This window comes from Dendrobates tinctorius, unplaced genomic scaffold (genome assembly GCF_039654945.1).
Source record: "Dendrobates tinctorius isolate UK_male_01 unplaced genomic scaffold, ASM3965494v1 ptg000007l, whole genome shotgun sequence".
Taxonomy (NCBI): domain Eukaryota; kingdom Metazoa; phylum Chordata; class Amphibia; order Anura; family Dendrobatidae; genus Dendrobates; species Dendrobates tinctorius.
The window spans coordinates 30,222,732-30,244,829 of record NW_027361675.1 but is presented as its reverse complement, the minus strand read 5'-3'; the positions used below and the strand labels follow the sequence as shown (position 1 = coordinate 30,244,829).

The window sequence follows — 22,098 nt, the reverse complement described above, 5'->3', positions numbered from 1 at the left end:
ATTGGAGAGCCAGGCTGAAGTTTTCCAAAGGCCATAAGGATTGGACCAGAGAGGACTGGAGTAAGGTAATTTTCTCTGATGAGTCTAATTTTCAGCTTTGCCCAACACCTGGTCGTCTAATGGTTAGACGAAGACCTGGAGAGGAGTACAAGGCACAGTGTCTTGCACCCACTGTCAAATTTGGTGGAGGATCAGTGATGATCTGGGGATGCTTAAGCAAGGCTGGAATTGGGCAGGTTAATCTATGCGAAGGACTAATGAATCAAGCTGCATACAAGGTTATCCTGGAAAAACAGTTGATTTCTTCTGCTTAGGCAATGTTCCCCAACTCTGAGGACTAGTTTTTTCCAGCAGGACAATGTGCCATGCCACACAGCTAGGTCAATCAATGTGTGGATGAAAGACCACTACATTAAATCCCTGTCGTGGCCAACCCAATTTCCAGACCTGAACTCCATTGAAAACCTCTGGAATGTAATCAAGAGGAAGATGGATAGTCATAAGCCATCAAACAAAGAACTGCTTACATTTTTGTACCAGGAGTGGCATAAGGTCACCCAAAAGCAGTGTGAAAGACTGATGGAAAGCATGCCAAGACGCATGAAAGCTGTGATCAAAAATCATGGTTATTCCACAAAATATTGATATCCTAACTCTTCCTGAGTTAAAACATTAGTATTGTTGTTTCTAAATGATTATGAACTTGTTTTAGCATTATTTGAAGTCTGCAAGCACTGCATTTTTTTATTTTTACCATTTCTCATTTTCTGAAAATAAATACAAAATTTATTGCTTGCAAATTCTGAGACATGTTGCCAGTAGTTTACAGAATAAAAGAGCAATTTACGTTTTACTCAAAAATATACCTATAAAGAGAAAAATCAGACAAACTGATAATTTTGCAGTGGTCTCTTAATTTTTGCTAGAGCTGTATGTTCCATCTGATCCTTGTAAGCAGTGATGTCACAATTGTTGCTTTGAGATCTTTTCTCCTTATTTCTGACATTATCGGAGCCTCTAAGAACAGCACATAACATGATTGGCATATTGTTTGAATACCTAACTGTGCTTGTGATCAAATTATCACATACTTGTGTTACTTTGTAGATGCATGTATTATTCAGTATACCGGTAATTCATTGGTCCATAGGAAAAGCCAGACTGGTCAACGTAGTTGTGTTCTAGAAGTAAAAAAAAAAGTCTTTTAGTATTGGAATTTAGTTCTTCGGCTCCTTTTAGTCAGTATATTTATGAAGCTTATAAAGAAGACTATTCAGCGAGCCCCCTGCAGTTTTATTTCCCAGGGCATCAAGGGAAAAGTGTGGTCCTAAGGCTAGTTTCACATTAGCGTTTACGGCCGCAGCGTCGGGCTGCGCACGGCCGCCGCTAAGCCGCGCCTCCGCCGGTAGCTCAGCCTACGGACGCATGACGCTGCCTGTGTCCCTATCTTTAGCATTGGGGACGCAGGCCTTGCACAGTATGCGTTTGGCGGCGCATGCGTTCTTTTGACGCTGCACCGAGCGCACCAAATTGCAACCTGTTGCGTTTGGCGCTGGTCGGCGCAGCGTCAAAAGGACGCATGCGCTGCCAAACGCATACTGCGCACGGCCTGCGTCCCCAGTGCTAAAGATAGGGGACACAGGCAGCGTCATGCGTCCGTAGGTGGAGCTACCGGCGGAGGCGCGGCAGGGGTGGGGCTTAGCGGCGGCCTTGCGCAGCCCGACGCTGCGGCCTTGAACGCTAATGTGAAACTAGCCTAAGATGTCATCTCAGAAAGTGGGAACTTCTTTCTCCATGCTTAATTCAAAATGTGTAGACTCCAGCTCCTACTGGGTGGATGACTTAGCTCCAGCTCTGCCTTTCTATTTTAGGGCTTTTGGTACATGTGTTTAGAAGAAGTTTCCCAGTATTATTGCACGCTGGTCTCTACACCTGTCTGGTTCCACTACCTGATTGATTATGGGGCTCAAACCAGCGGACCTGAATGGCATTTTGGTATTCTGTTGGCTTTGCTCTACCTCATCATAAAAGTAAGAACACGTGTGCCTTTTTTTTTTTTTTTTTCTCCTTTGTGTTTCCCTATTCTAAAGGTGTCGGATGGTTTTTACTTATCACACTTAGGGCCCCGTCACACATAGCGACTCACCAGCGATCCCGACAACGATATCAACGTGTCAGGATCGCTGGTGAGTCGCTACATGATCGCTGGTGAGCTGTCACACAGACAGCTTCACCAGCGATCAGCACAGCGATCAGCACAGCGACGCTAAGCACGCGGCGTCGCTGTGTACTTTAGTTACCAGCGTGCTGATGCAGGGAGCTGGTAACTAAGGAACACATCGGGTTTCTAAGGGGCGTGCGTACCTTAGTTACCTGCATCATAGCGCTGGTAACTAAGGTACACATTGGGTTTCTAGGCACAACGCGCCCCCTTAGAAACCCGATGTTTACCTTAGTTACCAGCTCCAGCTCGCTGGTCTCCCGCCTGTCACACGCAGCGATGCGTGCTGAGCAGCCGGAGACCAGCGACCCAAAAAATGTCCAGGGCTTTCCATCAACGATCAGCGATACCGGCAGGGGGGCCGGTCACTGATAGCTGTCACACACAGCAATCTCGCTGGTGAGATCGCTGTTGCGTCACAAAACTAGTGACTCAGCAGCGATCTCACTAGCGAGATTGCTTTGTGTGACGGGGGCTTTAGAACATGTGCCTGGGACACTAGATATATCTGCAAGTTACAGTTAGCAGAAGTAATCATCTCCTAAGCAGCCGTCAGATTAGAACTGATATTCTGCATCTATCCAGCACCCTGGCTCAGATACTGTAAGGCTGCTGAACTGTACCCAGACAAGGTTTTTTCATTAGTTTAGAGCTATAGCCATAGGGTAGGAGATGACTTCTCTTACACCTGGGACTTCTCCAAGACTGTGGCTTTGGGAGCTTGGCTCTACAGGGTCTTCTTTTTTTTTCTGGGCTAAACTCCCTTAACTTTGTTTAATATATGTATTTGTAGAATATCTTGATGGCCCAGACTCTGTATATTGTGAACTGTATGCATGATGGAATATGCTTAAGATATGTAAGCTTTACCATAAAAACGAGTACACTGAAAAATGCAGATTTCTTGTTTCCATTCCAGTTATTTGCATGCCTTTCTTTCCAGCTTGTCATTGTTTTCGGACAGTGGAGAACATCTGCTGATGTATTAAGACTGTGTTTTACTCGGCCTGTAAGTAATCCTAAAATATTCTATTCCTTAAGTATAAAAACTAAGCAAGACAGACTACAGTTGTGATTGGTGGGATCAACTCGTAAAATAACTTATGACCTCACTAGTGGTGAGCGAACGTGCTCTCATAAGGTGTTATCTGAGCATGCTCGTGTGCTAACAGTGTATCTTCGGCGTGCTCGATGATGATAATATTCTTTATAAAGCGCCAACATATTCCACAGCGCTTTACAGTTTAACAGTTTCAACCACAACAGTCATAAGTAACAACGTTAACATTAATATAGTAATTAAAGCAAAATAAAACGACCCTGCTTGTGAGAGCTTACAATCTACAATGAGGTGGGGGAGATACAAAGTACAGGTGTGTATTTACAATGATGGTCCAGCCATCTTGAGGGAGTGGGGGATAGCTAGAGATAGTGAGTGGGCTACACACATACTTACACATAAAATGACTTTAATTAGGGAACGTGATAGGCTGCTCAAAACACATTTGTTCAGCGGGAGCGCCTAAAACTGTGTAAGTTGTGGCTGGTCCTAATTTCTTGGGGTAGAGCATTCCAAAGGATCGGCGCAACGCAGGAGAAGTCTTGGAGTCGGGAGTGGGAGGTAAGGATTAGTGCAGAGGTTTGTCGAAAGTTGTTTGCAGAGCGCAGCGATCGGCTAGGTCGATAGAAATGAGGGAGGAGATGTAAGGGGGTGCCGCACTGTGGAGAGCTTTGTGGGTGAGAACAAGTAGTTTGATTTGGATCCTATAATGAATGGGCAGCTAGTGTAATGACTGGCGAAGAGCGGACGCGTCCGAGTACCGATTGGCCAGATGGACGACCCTGGCTGCTGTATTAAGGATGGATTGGAGAGGGGAAAGTCGAGTGAGGGGGGAGGCCAATTACTAGAGCGTTACAATAGTCCAGGTGGGAGTGGATCAGGGCGACAGTGAGGGTTTTTGTTGTCACCATGGTAAGAAAAAGGCGAATTCTAGAGATGTTCTTTTAGGTGTAAGCGGCAAGAGACTGTATATGGGAGGTGAAGGAGAGATTAGTGTCAAACATAACACAGACAAGCGCGCCTTTTGCCAGAGTGTAATTATGGTGCCACCCACAGAGAGGGAAATGTCAGATTTAGGGAGGTTAGTAGACGGCGGGAGCAGAAGTAGTTAAGTTTTGGAAAGGTTGAGTTTCAGATAGAGAGTGGACATAATGTTTGAGACTGCAGACAGACAATCACTGGCATTCTGTAGTACAGTGGGATAAGTTCAGGGGATGACATGTATAGTTGTGTGTCATCAGCATAAAGATGGTATTGAAACCCAAATCTGCTGATGGTCTGTCCAATTGGGTCGTGTAGAGGGAGAAGAGAAGGGGGCCAAGGACTGAGCCCTGAGGTACCCCAACAGTGAGAGGAAGCGGAGATGACGTGGAGCCAGTGAACAAAACACTGAAGGAGTGATCAGAAGGATAGGAAGAGAACCAGGAGAGAGCAGTGTCCTTAATGCCTAGTGACTGGAGCCTAGAGAGTAGGAGATGGTGGTCAACAGTGTTGAAAGCTGGAGAAGAATGAGCAGAGTGTGGTCACCATTACATTTTGCTGTCAGAAGGTCATTGGTCACTTTGAATGCAGTTTCTGTCGAATGTAGGAGGCAGAAGCCCGGACTGTGAAGGGTCTAGGAGGGAGTAGTGAGTGGAGAGGTAACGGGTAAGGTGGGAGTAGACCAGGAACTCTAAGAGTTTAGAGATGAAGGGGAGATTGGAGACTGGTTTGTAGTTTGTTTTTTTTTTGTGCAGGATGGGTCGAGAGCGGGTTTCTTTAGTAATGGAGTAATGATAGTGTTTGAAGGAGAAGGGGAAAATGCCTGAGGAGAGGGAGAGATTAAAAATTGTAGTTAGGTGAGTTGTGACGACTGAAGGAGATTTGAGGGAATGGGGTCAGTATTGCGTGTAGTCGGACAAGAAGAAGAGAAGAGCCTGGAGACTTCTTCTGTGATGGGATCAAATGTGAAGAGTGAGCCCGGGGAAATGCATGGAGGGATGGGAGTCAAGGCACCTGGTGGCTGGGAGTGGATCAATTTTCTCTATAAAGTGGGGGGCCAGGTCATCAGCACAAATGTTTGTGATAGGGGCTTGTGCTTTCAGCCTGAGGAGGGAGTGAAAGGTGTCAAAATGTGTTTCTTGGGTTTGTTGGATAGTGAGGAGATCAGGGTGGTGAAGTAGGTCTGTTTGGCGAGGTGAAGGGCAGAGTTATAGGTTCTTAACATTAAATTTGAAATGGATGAAGTCTTCTGGTGTGCAAGTTTTACTCCATAAGCATTCAGCACTCCTAGAGCATCGCTGGAGAAATAGTTTGCGATGTGAGCCAGGGCTGTTTTACTCTGTGCTTGGATGGTCTGAGGGTGAGGAGAGCTATTTGGTCAAGTTGCTTCTGAGAGTCATTGTAGAGGTGTACAGCCAGATCAGGACAGCAAAAAGAGGAGATTGGGGACAGTGATGAGTGTAGGGAGTCTGAAAGTGTATGAGGGTTAATGGTTTGTAGATTTCTGAATGTGTGGTAGGTAGAAGTGTGCCGGGGTGTGCGAGGATTTGTGAGCGTGAAGGAGAGAATGTTGTGGTCATAGAGGGGAAGCGGTGAGTTATCAAGGTAGGAGATTGAACAGAGCAGGACAAAGATCAGGTCAAGGGTGTTAGTCTTTGTGTGTTTGAGAGGTTGAGAGCTGTGAGAGGCCGAGAGAAGTGGTTAGTGATAGAAGCTGGGATGCAGATGGGGATGTTGAAGTTTCCCAGGATAAGGGTTGGGAGTTTTGAGGACACGAAGTGCGGCAGCCAGCCAGAGAAATGGTCAAGGAAGTGGGTGGGTGGGTGAGCCTGGGGGCCGGTATATGACCGCTACTCTGAGGGAGAGGGGACGTAAGAGACTGATGGTGTGAACCTCAAAAGAAGGGAATGAGAGTGATGGAACTGGGGGGATGACCTGGAAAGTGCATTGTGGGGACAGGCATATGCCGACTCCACCACCAAGTCTGTTTGTAGGTCTCGAGGAATGGGAGAATTGTAAGCCACCATGTGAAATGGCAGTGGGGGAGAGAGTGTCAGAATCCTGAATTCAGGTTTCAATCAGGGCCAACAGATTAAGAGAGTTGTTCAGAAAGTAATTGTGCCTGAAAGGAAGTTTGTTACATACATACTGTGGATTCCAGAGGGCTCAATTAAAAGGAGATGAGGGAGTGCAACTAATATTAATAAGGGTAGTGAGGTTTCGATGTGAGGTAGGGTAAGAGTAGAGGGATGGTGGACCAGCGTTGGGGGAGATGTCCCCTGAAATGAGTAGGAGTAGGAAGATAAAGAGCAAGTAGTTATTGAAATTGTAAGTAGTTTTTATGTGCGATGTGTTTGGGCAAGATGGGTTGAGGTTTTTCGGGAAGGTGAGAAGTACATGGGAACTGTACATGGGAGCGGGAAGTATAGAGGGGCTGATGTGTATGAGTTGTGATGGAAGGGGGATGGGGCAGTGGATGGCAAAGGAACACAGGAGGATAGAATTAAAGCACATGGCTAAAAGGAGAGCAAAGTGTGGGTTACCTTTCTCCTGCCCTGACTAACTGCCATGGATTAACTGCTTCGTGTAGATGCTTAGCTGCTGGGATGCTTTGCTGAGGGGATGTGTGCACCCCTTAGAATGCTTCTAAATTTATAGGCCACACTACAGGGTCAGGAGAGAGGGATTGTGGGAGCTGGTTTGGGATAATTTAGCAGCTGCTCCAATACACCAGGGGGTGGAAAGATGATGAAAGACACTAGTCGTGGCTCCATCTCTATGCTAGAACACCTTTCCCAAGATATCTACAATGACCCCAGCCATGGCTATACAGCAGTGAATATTGAGTACAGTGCAACAGATGAATTAATAGCAATAATTTGGGAAGCAGTTTTCTATGTTCTGTACCATTAAAGTTGTTGCAGGATAACAAGGCAGTAGTTGATAGACAGCAAGCAGAGTTCTATGTTCTATACCATTAAAATAAATATTGCAGGATGATAAACAGCAGATGACAGCAAGCATATAATATGTTTGAGTCCCTGTGGCTGCATTTCTCGTGGCTGGCAATCCCTACATGTTTTGCAGCTGTAGAACAGCCACGAGACATGCAGCTGCGTGGGACTCGAACATATTTTTCGAGCACGCCGAAGACACTGTTGGCACCCGAGCGATCTCAGAACACCTTATCTCAGCACATTTCGTTCATCTCTAGATCTCACCCATCATCATACTTGCATCCTTATGTTTTCCCTTTTTTTTTTTCTTTTTATATATTGTATTTGCTAGCCACCTTGGGTGCCTTGAACCTTCAATCCTCTCATCATTGTGCTTTATGCAGTGATGCCACAGTATTGCTGAATATAGCACAAATCAGTCTCCTTTGGAGCCCAGCCACAGGCACGGAGGCCTTGAACAGACCCCCGGCTGTCATAGCAAAACATGGCAGAACGGTGGCTCAGTGGAGTCCTGGGTTCGACTCCCACCAAGGACAACATCTGCAAGGAGTTTGTATGTTCTCCCCGTGTTTGCGTGGGTTTCCTTGGGTACTTCGGTTTCCTCCCACATTCCAAAGACATACTGATAGGGAATTTAGATTGTGAGCCCCATCGGGGACAGCGATGATAATGTGTGCAAAACTGTAAAGCGCTGCGGAGTATGTTAGCGCTATATAAAAATAAAAAATAAAGATTATTATTATTGGCACCTCGTGGTCATGTTACAGGCAGCCGATGGGTGCATATAATGATTATTTTTCTGCTTTGAAGCATTACAATGAAACACTTCAAACTGCCCTGGATGAATTTGCACCCCCTATAAATAGAACACCACAACGCAGACGGCGAAAACCCTGGCACATGGTGCAAACACGTTTCCTGCAGCGGTGCTCCAGGTGCGCCGAACGTCTGTGGAGAAAATCCAATCTACACGAAGATTTCATCCATTTTAAGTTTATGCTTAGAACATACAACACTGCCCTTCACCTCTCCAAACAAACCTATTTCAACACCCTCATCATCTCACCGTCCAATAACCCGAAACGTCTCTTTGACACTTTTCATTCTCTACTCAATCCAAGAGTACAGGCCCCAACCACGGAGCTCCGAGCTAACGATCTGGCCAATTACTTCAAAGAAAAAATTGACCAGATCCGACAGGAAATTATCTCCAAATCCCCTCATACCATGCACTGTCCTCCCTCCCCCACTGCATCTAACTCACTCTCTGATTTTGAACCAGTCACAGAAGAAGTAGTAAGCAGGCTCCTTGCATCTTCTCGCCCAACTACTTGCACCAGTGACCCATTTCCGTCACATCTCCTCCAGTCCCTTTCCCCTGCTGTCACCCCTCACCTAACTAAAATATTTAACCTCTCTCTCTCTCTTCTGGTATTTTTCCCTCCTCATTTAAGCATGCCATCATACATCCACTACTTAAAAAACCATCCCTCGACCAAAACTGTGCCGCTAACTATAGACCTGTCTCTAATCTTCCCTTCATCTCTAAACTCCTGGAACGCCTGGTCCACTCCCGTCTTATCCGCTATCTCTCAGAAAACTCTGTTCTCGACCCTCTCCAATCCGGTTTCCGCTCTTTACACTCCACTGAAACTGCCCTCACTAAAGTCTCTAATGATCTACTAACAGCTAAATCAAATGGTCATTACTCCATGCTAATTCTCTTGGATCTCTCTGCAGCATTCGACACTGTGGATCATCAGCTCCTCCTCACTATGCTCCATTCCATTGGCCTCAAGGACACCGTTCTCTCCTGGTTCTCCTCCTATCTCTCCGACCGCTCCTTTACTGTTTCTTTTGCCGGTTCCTCCTCCTCTCACCTTCCCCTTACTGTTGGGGTTCCTCAAGGATCGGTTCTAGGCCCCCTCCTCTTCTCCTTGTACACTGCCCCTATTGGTCAAACAATCAGTAGATTTGGTTTCCATTACCATCTCTATGCTGATGACACCCAATTATACGCTTCTTCTCCTGACATCACGCCAGCCTTTCTAGAAAACACTGGCGATTGTCTAAACGCTGTGTCTAATATCATGTCCTCACTATATCTGAAACTGAACCTGTCAAAGACTGAACTCCTTGTGTTTCCTCCCGCTACTAATGTACCTACACCCGACATTGCCATTTCCGTCTGTGGTTCCACTATTACTCCCCAGCAACATGCCCGCTGTCTTGGGGTCATACTTGATTCCGAGCTTTCCTTTGCCCCCCACATTCGATCACTGGCTCGCTCTTGTCATCTGCACCTCAAAAACATTTCTAGAATTCGACCTTTTCTTACTTTTGACTCTGCAAAAACTCTTACTGTTTCTCTTATTCATTCTCGTCTCGACTATTGTAACTCTCTTCTAATCGGTCTCCCTCTTACAAAACTCTCCCCTCTCCAATCTGTCTTGAATGCTGCAGCCAGGATCATATTCCTCACCAATCGTTACACCGATGCCTCTACCTTGTGCCAGTCATTACACTGGCTACCCATCCACTCCAGAATTCAGTATAAACTTATTACCCTCACCCACAAAGCCCTCCATGGCTCAGCACCACCCTACATCTCCTCCCTTGTTTCAGTATACCACCCTACCCGCGCCCTCCGTTCTGCTGATGACCTGAGGTTAGTATCCTCAATAGTCAGAACCTCCCACTCCCGTCTCCAAGACTTTACACGTGCCGCGCCAATTCTTTGGAATGCACTTCCCAGGTCAATACGATTAGTCCCCAATCCCCACAATTTTAAGCGTGTCCTGAAAACGCATTTATTCAGACTGGCCTATCGCCTCAACACATTAACCTAACCTATCCCTGTGTGGCAGAGCCAAAAGTTTTACCATAACCAGGTTCCCAGCATCATGTTCCCACATGCTTTATGCATCCATTAGCCCTCTGTGTCTGTACTGTTACACACTTAACATTATGGCTGGTCCATACAATCAGGGCAACTGTTACCACCCACCTTTCGTGTCTACCTCTTTCCTCATAGACTGTAAGCTTGCGAGCAGGGCCCTCACTCCTCTTGGTATTTGTTATAATCTACTGTATGTGATTATTGTTATGCTGTAATGTCTATTGTCTGTACAAATCCCCTCTGAAATGTAAAGTGCTGCGGAATATGTCGGCGCTATAAAAATAAAATTTATTATTATTATTATTATGATGCGCCCCCCTCCTTGTGGTGTCTTTTTAGGCGGCATTTAACAGGTTTACAATCTCTGGCGAAGCTCCGCTACACCCGCAGTTGTTGGAAGCATGTTCTCTGCTGTGTATGAGGTGGACTTCCAACTTGCGCCATACATGTACGGTGCATGTCGGTAAGGCCTCTTTCACACTTCAGTTTTTTGTATCAGTCAAAATCCGCCAAAAGGACGGATGGCGGATCTGTTTTAGTACTGATGACAACGGATGACAGCCGTCCGTTTTTTTGACGGATCCGACAAACGAAGAATTTTAAAGGAATCGCAGCCGAGAGAGAGAATTTTTTTTTTGTCCGACACCTAGAAAGAATTTCGGGTTAAAACAGTGTCTGGAGGATCCGCCAGAGAAAAAAACGTTGCAAGCTCCGTTTTGAAATCTTTGAGGATGGTGACGGACAGCAATTTTTGGCGGATCCGCAAAAAAAACGGATGCAACGGACGGTAATCCGTCACAATCCGCCAATAATGGAAGTCAATGGGGAAAAAAACGGATCCTCAAAAGAAAATTGCGGATCCGTTTTTTTCAAAACCTGGCGGATTGTGACTGATTGTAAAAAACTGAAGTGTGAAAGAGGCCTAAGGGGTTAAAAAGCATGCAGAATTTCAGAATGTAAGAACAGTGGGCTGAAGGAACCTTTTTCTCTTTGTTCTTGACATCAGCAGGGGCCCCATTGGTTAGACACTCGCCAGTCGTTGTTAGGATATATTGTAGCAATATGTCATAACATTGTAAGATGTGGACACTCCTTTGGGATCCTTTTTCTGTTTTCTTTTTCTCTTGCCATAACCTTGGCTTTCTTAATTTTTTTGCCTCTAATTTTCAAGCTGTTGCTAAATCTTCCTTATAACCGTTTTTAGAGTGTTCCCCTTTCTGATATTAGATATCGTGTCAGTTACATGCTATAGATGGTTTCTTCCACCAATCTATTGCAAAAAGCAAAATCCGCTCTGGAATGGTTAGTGTGGCTACTAAATATTAAGAAGTCCCATCTACAGCCCATGAAAGTTCAGCAGTTCTTGGGCCTAACCCTAGATTCGCGGAATCAGGAGTGTCGTCTTCCACCTGAAAAATTAGTTCGCCTACGACATCAGGTCTTGAACGCCTCCAATAACCCCACCATGTCTCTTAGGAAGGCAATGTCCCTCCTGGGTTCTCTCTCTCGTCCTGCATCCCCGCGGTCCGGTGGGCCCAGTTTCATACAAGGGTGCTACAGGGCGATGTTTTACGTCATCAAAAAATCCTGGGCGGTTATCTAGAAGGCCAGTTGACTTTGTCCCAACATGCTATAAGATCCCTTGATTGGTGGCTAGACGAAAACAATCTAGCCAGAGGGGTGCCCTCGGAATATAACGTAACCCAGGTAGTCACCACAGACGCAAACCCTACGGGTTGGGGGGCCCACATGGGGGAAGTTTTAATCCAGGACCTATGGGATTACCATCAGTTGGAAATGTCCTCCAACCTGAAAGAGCTAACAGCCGTAGAGCAGGCAGTTAAAAACCTTGTGTATCTACAGGGTCACCATGTTCGAATATTCTCCGACAATCAGGTCACCGTGGCTTACATCAACCACTAAGGTGGGACTCGTTCCAGATCCCTGATGAAGGTAGCAGAGCGGCTGTTTCAATTGGCAGAGCAACATCTTCTGTCTTTAACAGCTCTGCACATAAAAGGAAGAGAAAACACCACAGCGGACTATCTAAGCCGCAACCTTCTAAGACAAGGGGAATGGTCCTTAAAAACCTCCGTCTTCGACCTGATCGCACAAAAATGGGGGCAGCCAGAAGTGGACCTCTTTGCCACCAGAGAGAACAGGAAAGTGCCTCAGTTTTGCTCTCTAAATCCCAGAGAGAAGCCACTGGCAGTAGATGCTCTTCTGATCAAATGGGACTTCGGGCTAGCATACGCCTTCCTTCCCCTGTCTCTACTACCCCTGGTGATGAGGAAAGTCAGGAAGGACAAGGCGAGGATTATAGTGATCGCCCCGTTTTGGCCCATGAGGGCATGGTTCTCATGCCTCAGGACCATGTCGGTGTCCAACCCTTGGGTCCTACCAAACATCCCAGATCTCCTATCCCAGGGCCCAGTTTACCATCCTCAGGTGGCTGGCCTACATCTGACGGCGTGGATTTTGAACGGGCACTACTAAAGGAGAAAGGTTTCTCCCCAGCCCTAATTAACACCCTTCTCAAAAGCAGAAAACAAATTACAACCAAAATCTACTTTAGCATCTGGAAAAGATTCCTTCAGGGTTCAGGGGTAGTAGCTGGGCAGTCCACACCGATAGCGCAGATCCTAGAATTCTTACAAAGAGGTCTGGACATGGGGCTTTCCACCAGCACCCTTAAAGTACAGGTGTCAGCCTTAGGGGCCCTTTCTAACTGCAACATCGCCAGTAACTATTGGATCAATTGGTTTATTAAGGCAACAGGCAGGTCCAGACCGGAAGTAAGAAAGAAATTTATGCCATGAGATTTAAACCTAGTCCTCACGGCCATGACGGAGGCCCCCTTTGAGCCTATCTCATCAGCCTCCACAAAAAACTTGTCTCTTAAGACCCCGACACACTAAGCAATATCGCTATAACGTCACTGGTTTTGTGACGCAGCAGCGATATCACTATGTGTGATACTTGCCTCCGACCGGCTCCCCCGCTGATTATCGCTGATCGCGCGAGAACGGCCTGGGCCGTTTCTCGTCGTCAGCTTCATGCTGGGCTTCCTGCTGTGGCGACAAGCAACGCGTGGATGCGGGCGGGAGGACGTCTTCATCGCCTCGTCTGACAGGTAAGTAGCGCCCGCCGACCGCTGCTACGTCGCTGGTGAGATCTGCCTGTTTGGCAGCTCACTATCGACCACTTAGTGATGCACCAACGATCCTGACCGCGTCATATCGTTGTCGGGGTCGCTGGTGCATCGCTAAGTGTGACAGTACCTTTAAAGTGGCTCTTCTGGCAGCGTTGACATCAGCCCGTAGAGTAAGTGACATCCAGGCGTTATCTAGACTTCCTCCGTACATACAATCCATTGACGACACCGATCCAGCATACCTGCCTAAAGTAGCCTCCAGTTTCCATAGAACTCAGGAGATAGTCCTTTCATACTTTCTCCCTAATCCCACGAACGCTAAGGAAAGGAAACTACACACTCTAGACGTTAGGAGATGTCTCCTAGAGTACCTTGCCGTTACCGACCCCTGGAAAAAAGATAATGCCTTGTTTATCTCCTATCAGGGCACTAGAAAGGGCCTTAGGGCTTGAAAAAGCTCGCTAACGAGGTGGATTAGGGAGGCCATTTCATTAGCATACACCTCAAAAGGCAAACCGGCTCCTGGCAAGCTGAGGGCGCCTTCCACCAGGGCCATGGCAACCTCGTGGGCAGAGCGATCGGAAGGCTCGATCGACCAAATATGTAAGGCAGCTACTTGGTCCTCTCCGAGCACCTTTTACAACCATTATAGACTAGACCTGGGTGCTTCCTCAGACCTCTCCTTTGGTGTCAGGGTTCTGCAGGCTGTAGTCCCTCCCTAAAGTTATTACTCTCTGTAATTCTCTCAGGTGGTGCTGTTATGGACGACCGAATAAAGTCGTAGTTACTCACCAGTTAACGGTATTTTTCGGAGTCCATGACAGCACCCGTATATTCCCTCCCTTTAGTTTGATTTGGGTGTGCACTTCTTCCTCTTATATGTACACTGGTAATGAATAGTTGTGTAAAGTATTGTACATAAATTATGCTATTAACCTTGGTGGTCCTCTTGTGCTCTGTAAACCAACTGAGGTGTGGGAGAGGTACCGCCCTTATGTGTCAGTAGGATTTCCTGTTCCTGAAGGGCAGATCCCCTCTCTCAGGTGGTGCTGTCATGGACTCCGAAAAATACCGTTAACCGGTGAGTTAACTACGACTTTCCTGAAACTGAAAGTGTGAGTCTAAAAAAGCCCCAGTGAGTAGTGTGAGAATTGTAAGAGTTTTTTTTTTTTGTTTTTTTTTTTTATTTTGTAATTCATATTGTGATATTATGAAAGAAGAAAAAAATACCCACAATTTTTAATGACATGAACACAAAACCGGATTTAAACAATAGGTCATAATCTGATATTGACTTTACATGAATTATTTTTCTTTTTTTTTTTTCTTGCCTTTGTTGTGGATAACCTAAATGCAATGCTGGTGTGAAGCCACGTGGAAATGATAGCATTATTGTTTGTCTTTGGTCCTGCAATGCAAGCACTTATCTAGTCTGGCAGGATACCAGCATTGGCGCCATACATATGCAAATCTCAGGCTGCTGAAATGTGTGTGTCTGCAGTCTGAGTCCAGGCAACATTCCCATTTGCAGGCTTGAAACATCAGGAGATAATTGGCTTTGACATGCTTTCCTCCTGCCAGAATGGAGCCTCTATGTTGCAGTCCTCTTGTAGTGATGGAATTCTGTAGTGAGAGACTGCCCTATAGCCATGTTTTAAAAATACCCAAATGAACACCGTATTAAGGGCAAATAAAGAGCAATGTTTCGAGAGAACTTTTTTTTACTTGCATGTAATCCTTGAACATTCCAACATAATGCAGAGTCAGTAACGATTTACTACATCGATTCACACTGAAGAAATCCATTAAACAGCTTTATTTATTGCTAGAAATGACTCAATGAGCTTTAAAAAAAAAAAAAAACTGCCTTGCGTTCCATTTGTAGTTGACTATATGCACACACAAGTGTTAATAATTGAATGGTTTTCCCATCTCCAAGATACTATCTCAATAAGTAGTAGGTGAAATAATATTAGCAAATGGCTCCAATTAGAAATGCAGTATAGTTTTTCTGATTCACTGACTCTTTACTTTTGTGCAGGCATTGCAGGACCTTAGGTATCCATTGTTTCAACCACTGATATAGTGACAGTTGGCTTGTTGCTAGTGGTCGTAACCATGGATACCTAAGGTCCTGCACATGAGGAAAGAGACATAGAAAATCAGAAGAACTATACTAGGTTTCTAATTGGAGGTATTTGCTAATAATTCACCTACTACATATTGGGATAGCATCTTGGAGATGGGAATACCCCTTTTGAGTCTTCAAGTTCTGGGCATTTAAAAAGAGGAGGTCACAGAAGATTGATGTCAGCCGAACATCAGACAGCTGTTGCATATGGCCAACTTTGGTTATTGTCAGTTTTTAGCGCCAGTGAGAAAACAAGGTCCATCATAAGAATTAGATGTCATTTGCTTGACATTTTATTTTTTCAAATCCTCTCATTTCAAGAGCCCAAATATAAACCATGGTTACACATGAAAACAAGATGACATCAGTCCATCAAATTTATTCTTTCTCCATAATTAATACGTTCTCTATCGCAAGATTATTCATAACCCATAATGACATTTGTTGTGAGAAAAGCATCTAAATCTGTTATTTAATGTGGAAATAGTATCTGCTATTACTACCTCTTATGGTAGGGCATTCCACAGTCTGACTGCTCTAACTGTTAAGAACCCTTTCCTATTTAGATACAAGAATCGCCTTTCTTCCACATTGACTGCCCCCCGGGTCCTTAGTAAGGTCCTTGGAAGGAATAAATCATTTGCCATTCCTTTAAGGTGACCTCACATGTATTTATACATATCACCTCTGAAGCATTTTTTATTTTTTTAAGTTATACAAACTCAATGTTTCTAACCTCTTATTATAGGAGAAGCCTTCTATCCCACGTAATGATCTAGTTACCTGCCTTTGAACTGACTAAAACTAATGTGGAGGCCAAAACTGGTTCCCATATTCTAGTTGTGGTCTTACAAGTGATTTATAGAAGGGTAACGATACATTGGGATCACATGATTTTATCTGTTTTTATGCCTTCTAAAATCTTAGGATGTGCACTATGATAGTCTTGATGATGAATTGGCTCCAAACTATGCAAAATCTTTAAATATAGCTTTCACAGTCTTGGATTGGGTAGTAAACTAGCACTGTGATTCATGTGGTATTATTTTTATTACGCATTGCTTATTCATATTCGGCAGCTCTTTACAGACACCATCACTGTCTCCTTTGGGGCTCATAAGTTAAATTTCCCATCAGTATGTCTTTGGAATGTGGGAGGAAACCGGAGTGCCCAGAGGAAACATCCGCAAACATACAAACTCCTTGCAGATGTTGTCCTTGGTGGGATTTGAACCTAGGACTCAAGTGGTATCGTATCTCTGAGGACATCTAGTCTATGACAGCTTGCTTTTGCTTTATGTGTAACTTATTAATCTTCTGCATGAGAATACAGTCACATGTGATTATAATGTTTTTAGCATTTCGTTCATATACTTCCCTTTTTTTTCCTGCAGAATTATGGCGTGGCTGCAACCAAAAGGCAGTGTTCAGAAGCTGAAGACATCTGTGCAATATGTCAAGCTGAATTCGCTAAACCGACTGTTCTTATATGCCAGGTAACAATGCCACTTTCAGAGTCGTTTACTTGTAACAGATCCTGATGGATCCCATTGACTTCAGTATTGATTTAGCATAAGAAGTAACAAATGACAGAATATGGGCAGTTATGTCGTTTTTACATTGCTATGCACGGTGTTCATATGTTGGATTCCACATGGATTCCATCTGAACAAGACGTTGTTTCCACATACCCTAACAAATAAGGAAACGTTGAGCTATGTGACACCAGAATAATGTGTAACCTAAAATGTTTCTTGTTTCTTCAGCACATTTTCTGTGAGGACTGCATCTCTCTCTGGTTCAATAGAGAGAAGACCTGTCCTCTCTGCCGGACCGTGATTTCCAGCCACAACCACAAATGGAAGGATGGAGCCACCTCCCTACAACTGCGGCTCTTCTAGTCTTAAGTCTCCGCAATACAATGTTGACTGCATTTCCTTCATTTAGTTTGTTTTCTTTTTTTCTTTTGGTGTATAGATTTACTTAAAAATATTTTGGTGACTTCTCGAAATGAAGGGCTAGATGTTTAATGGATTTGTTTTGGGTTTTACATTTTTATTGTGAGTGTTCTGGTTTACTCCTAATGTCAGGTTTCTTCCCTATGCAAATGTCATACTCGTATAAGAGATTTAGTGGTTCAGAGCCAAACTCCTTTATATTACAAAAATTGATACTGCTTTTTATTATTGTCATCACTTCTAGAATGAATTGTTATGGCATGGGTGACTATATGTGTGTCATACTAGAAGGGGATAACTTTTAAACCACCGCCCCAGCTTTTTTTTTTATTTATTTTATTTTACCACTGTAGTGGTTTCACACATGTAAATTCCCTGCCCCTATCAACATATATACCAGTCGCAGTTGTCTTCTTTTTTTGGCGCCACTCTGGGCAGTTTCTGACATGCCTGATCGCTCCAGTGTTTGCTGGGTGATCCGGAAGTCTCAACTTAATGTATGTCTGCGAGCCAGAACGATTTATACAGAGAGCTTGTTATTGTTAGCTCTAACTTCTGGTCAATCATAAGTTGTGGTCACAAGCAGAAGATGACAGCTATTAAGCATATTACTAGGGGCAGGGAACTTGCAGTAGTGGCATCACTCCAGAGCTGAAATAAGATATCATATTTTTCAGACTATAAGACACACTTTTCCAAAAAAAAAAAACTTTTTCGGAAAAATGGGGGGGGGGGGGGGTCTTATAGTAAGAATGTACTTACCAGGAGTGTGGCGGCAGCAGGAATCGATGATCTGACTCATCTCAGGCTGGTGCGACAGGTTCGGTGGTGCGGGGACTCTGTCGACATTTTGTGAAAGCCCAAAGCCCCCGCACTTCCATTTCTGCAATGTGGTGGCCTTCGGGAAAATGGCCGCCGAAAGCAAAGCATGTGTGGATTGAGATCTCTGCAACGAGATCTCGTCTACTAAGATCTCATTTTGTGCACATGCCGCCTCCAGCAGCTATTTTCCCAGAGGCCACCGCATTGCAGCAATGGATGTGCAGGGGATGAGTCAGATCATTGACAGACCGCGGAACCCCTCCTGTGAGCCCGCTCCACCAGTACTTCCGATCACTCCCCCCTTCCATCCCGGTAAGCTGAATTCGGACTGTAAGACGGACCTCCATTTGACGCATTATTTTTTTTCCTGCTAAAAATTTGGGGTGTGTCTCATGGTCTGAAAAAAATAAAGACAACACCGCAATGGTGCGTTAAAGCAGCATACCAATTTTAATAACATTTATTCTTTCTCTGATAAAAAAAACTACAAGAACTTCTAATTATGTATGAATTCCCAAAATCTGTAGGTAAATGGCTTTACTGGACATAACATGTTTCCTTTAAGAAAATAGTGGGCAGCTGCAGACCTTTTATTAAAAAAACTTTAATTAGAGATAATGCCATCCTAAATGAACGGATTTTCTAGCAAAACTTTGGTCCAAACTTTGGTCCAAACTTCTGGGTTGTGAAATCCTGGCATGCAGAGCTGGATCCCACAACCCTCTGCCACCCACTTACTGGCAAATCAAGATATCTTGTGTTTTATTTTGGGATAATTAACACAGCACTGCCGCTTTTATGTACACAGCAGTTGCCAATCGTAAAATGAGATCCCAAAGCCCACCCTAGTACCCCTTACTGACAAAGGCGCTCCTAAAACAGCTTACAAATCGGTAACACCTATGTACATAATGCAGCAATGCTGTTTTGGTTCAAGGCACAAGCTCTCGCATTTTGCTAGTAAGGGTGCAGCAGAGGGTTATGGGATCCCACTTTTCATGCCAGGAACTTTCTAGCAAATATTGGGTCATCTAGTCTTCGTTCAGACATTCGTTTTACATGTGCATTTTCTGTGTTTTTCATAATAGAACAAGAATTTATTAAACTCTATAGTGGTATTCACATGTACGTTTTTGATCAGCGTCACTGCTCAAAATGACCCATTCAAATCTGAGTCGATGATTGGGAAAAGCTGACATACTGAGCAAACGCTGGTGAAACTCGGACCTAAAGGTACTGTCACACTTAGCGATGTACCAGCGATCCCGACCAGCGATATGACGCGGTCAGGATCGCTGGTGCATCGCTAAGTGGTCGCTAGTGAGCTTCCACACAGGCAGATCTCACCAGCGACATCGCAGGGGTCGTTACTTGCCTGTCAGACTAGGCGATCCTGACGTCCTCCCGCCTGCGTCCACGCGTCGCTCGTCGTCACAGCAGGAAGCGTTCCAGGACGTTCACGCGCGATCAACGATAACCAGCGGGGGAGCGGTCGGAGGTAAGTATCAGACATAGCGATATCGCTAGCAATATCACTGCTACGTCACAAAAACCAGTGACGTTATAGCGATATTGCTAGTGATATCGCTTAGTGTGACAGGCCCTTAAAACACTGATAAACCCTGACCATTTCTTGCGTACGCGAAAAGTCAAGGATATCTAAATGAGGCCTCACATGACATTAGGGACTTTTCTTCTAAGTAACGTTATTTAGTAAAATTGCTTGTCTGCCACTGTTTTCTTAAATACAAAGTGCGGCCCCAGACAGGAGATAGGACTGTGCAGAGCCGCTATGTAGCAATATTCGGTTCGGCCACATCATTGCCTCATATTTTCTTTCACATTTAATATTATGGAGAGTCTAGGAATGAAAGGTAAATGAGCAGTAATATTCATACTTTTCATTTTCCCATGGTGTGTGACCTAGGCCTCACGTTGGTCAGTCTGATGAGGCTCTACTAGAAAAAGTTTAGAGCTAGTATTACGGAGTCCAAGTTGTGCATAGTGATGTAAATTTTAATGATTTTTTTTTTTGTTTGATTTTGTGTTCGTGTACAGGTTCATAATTTTCATTTGTAAGGATGACCCCATATTTTATGACCCTTTTCTACTGAGACTAGAGTTATTTTTTTCCACCTTGCATGCGTTTGTTAGACGTGCTCAATCATTATTTCCTCTTTTACAATATTGTGACTTGGAATCCGCTTTTGTAAAACATTAGAAAGTTTTGCGCCCCATTATAATCTTGATATCCCTTTTTAAAGGTGAAGTTTATTGTAAAATGCAGATTTGAAAGCCTGTGGTGGTAATGAGTCCCATATGCTAATCCCATTATGGTCGTTTTATAGTGCCAGCATAATCCACAATACTTTACAATTCAGAGGGTACACGAATGAAATACATTGCAAGATGACGAACGCATCAATAATTCAAACTATAGCAGTGAGGACTCTGCACACAAGGTCTTCCAATCACACATGGGCAGCACAAAATTGACTTTATTATGAATAGTGATGAGCGAACGTGCTGGGATAAGGTGTTATTTGAGCACGCTCATGTGCTATCAGTGTCTTCAGCGTGTTCGAAAAATAGGATTGAGCCCCCACGGATGATCAACACATGCAGAGATTGCCATTCCACATGTGTTGCTGCTGTGGAAGAGTCGCGAGACATGCAGACGTGGGGACGTGAACATAATTTTTGAGCACGCTGAAGACACTGTTAATACCTTAGCGTGCTCGGATAACACCGTATCCCAGCACGTTCGCTCATCATGAATTTTGAACCCTAATCGCATTTTGGATGTACTCAATGAGATGGCGTTAAATTGATGCCAAGAATCCATTTCTGGCCAAACATTGTGGCCACTGCAGTGGAAATATGTTCCTTGCTGGCCATTCAAATGATTGTAGACCATATAATATATGGGCAGGGTCCAAGAAAAGCCAGTGTATCCTTAAAGGATATCCGCTCTGGCTTTTAGAGGATATGGCGCTATATAATAGCCTTGTGACCTAATCGGGTGCATGACATAGGATTGTCTTTGTAAGACATCTTCAACATGCTAAAATTGGCCACATTTACATGATGTATTACAGGAGTTTGAGCGCAATTTGTACCACTCTACTGTATATGTATGTACACACACAAACCAAAGCAAAGACATTTTCATGTTTGTATTGTATTGTTTTTGTTTAATTCTGCACCTCCACTGTGTCCTGAATAAAGCCACACCAGCATTCTAGTAGGTTCTCCACAGAACTGCAGCATTTCTACAATGGATGGTATAAATCCTAGCTTTACTAGCTGGCATCCAGCCTAACAGATTGTGTAAGACTTTCTATGCTAAAACCTTGTTTATACGAAAAGAATGATTTATATGAGTCATTTGGAAGCGTATTTTATATTCGCCTAAAACTGAAGGTATTATGAAAAAATGGCACTTTTTAAAAATGTATATTGCATCCTGTTTCTTCATTCAGTGCATGTATGTAAAGAATCATGCTGCGTATTTATAAGAAACTTCTTAATAAATGTATCTTCTCAGTACTGGGATTGCTGTCTTTTTTTTCTAAGGGTTTGTGCACACATTGAGTATTTGCTTGCAGAATTTTCTGCAAGGTTTCTGTATCTCTTCGCAGCAAAAACAATGTGGAAAATCCGTAGTGTTTTTCTATGTTTTTTTTTTTTTTCCTTTGATTCAGTGGGTCAAAAACGCGTAAATAATTTACATGCTGCGGATTTAAACGCACAGCAAATTGTGAAAGGAAAAATAGTGTTCATGTGCACAGCATTTCAGGATTGTCAATGACTTTGCTGGCATAAGGCTTCCCTAGCGTTTTTGGGGCAATTCCAAAAACCTGCAAAAACACACCCTGTGCACACAGCTGAAAGTCTTTTTGCTTAATGTGTATA

The 22,098-nt window shown here is 44.2% G+C and overlaps 1 protein-coding gene across 4 annotated transcripts in view; it reads left to right on the top strand.

Annotated features, from left to right (window-relative positions):
* The window catches only part of RNFT1 (ring finger protein, transmembrane 1), a 53,894-nt gene extending 32,162 nt beyond the window's left edge, over window positions 1-21,732 (top strand). For 3 of the 4 annotated variants that reach the window (XM_073573146.1, XM_073573139.1, XM_073573125.1), the window contains exons 6-9: window positions 1,872-2,030; window positions 3,141-3,230; window positions 16,798-16,899; window positions 17,170-21,732. In XM_073573146.1, the coding sequence (XP_073429247.1) occupies window positions 1,872-2,030; window positions 3,141-3,230; window positions 16,798-16,899; window positions 17,170-17,304 (486 nt within the window). In that variant the 3' untranslated portion in view covers window positions 17,305-21,732. The remainder of the gene's footprint in view (window positions 1-1,871; window positions 2,031-3,140; window positions 3,231-16,797; window positions 16,900-17,169) is intronic. The other variant, XM_073573133.1, reaches the window with a different exon arrangement.
* Window positions 21,733-22,098: the final 366 nt, after the last annotated feature.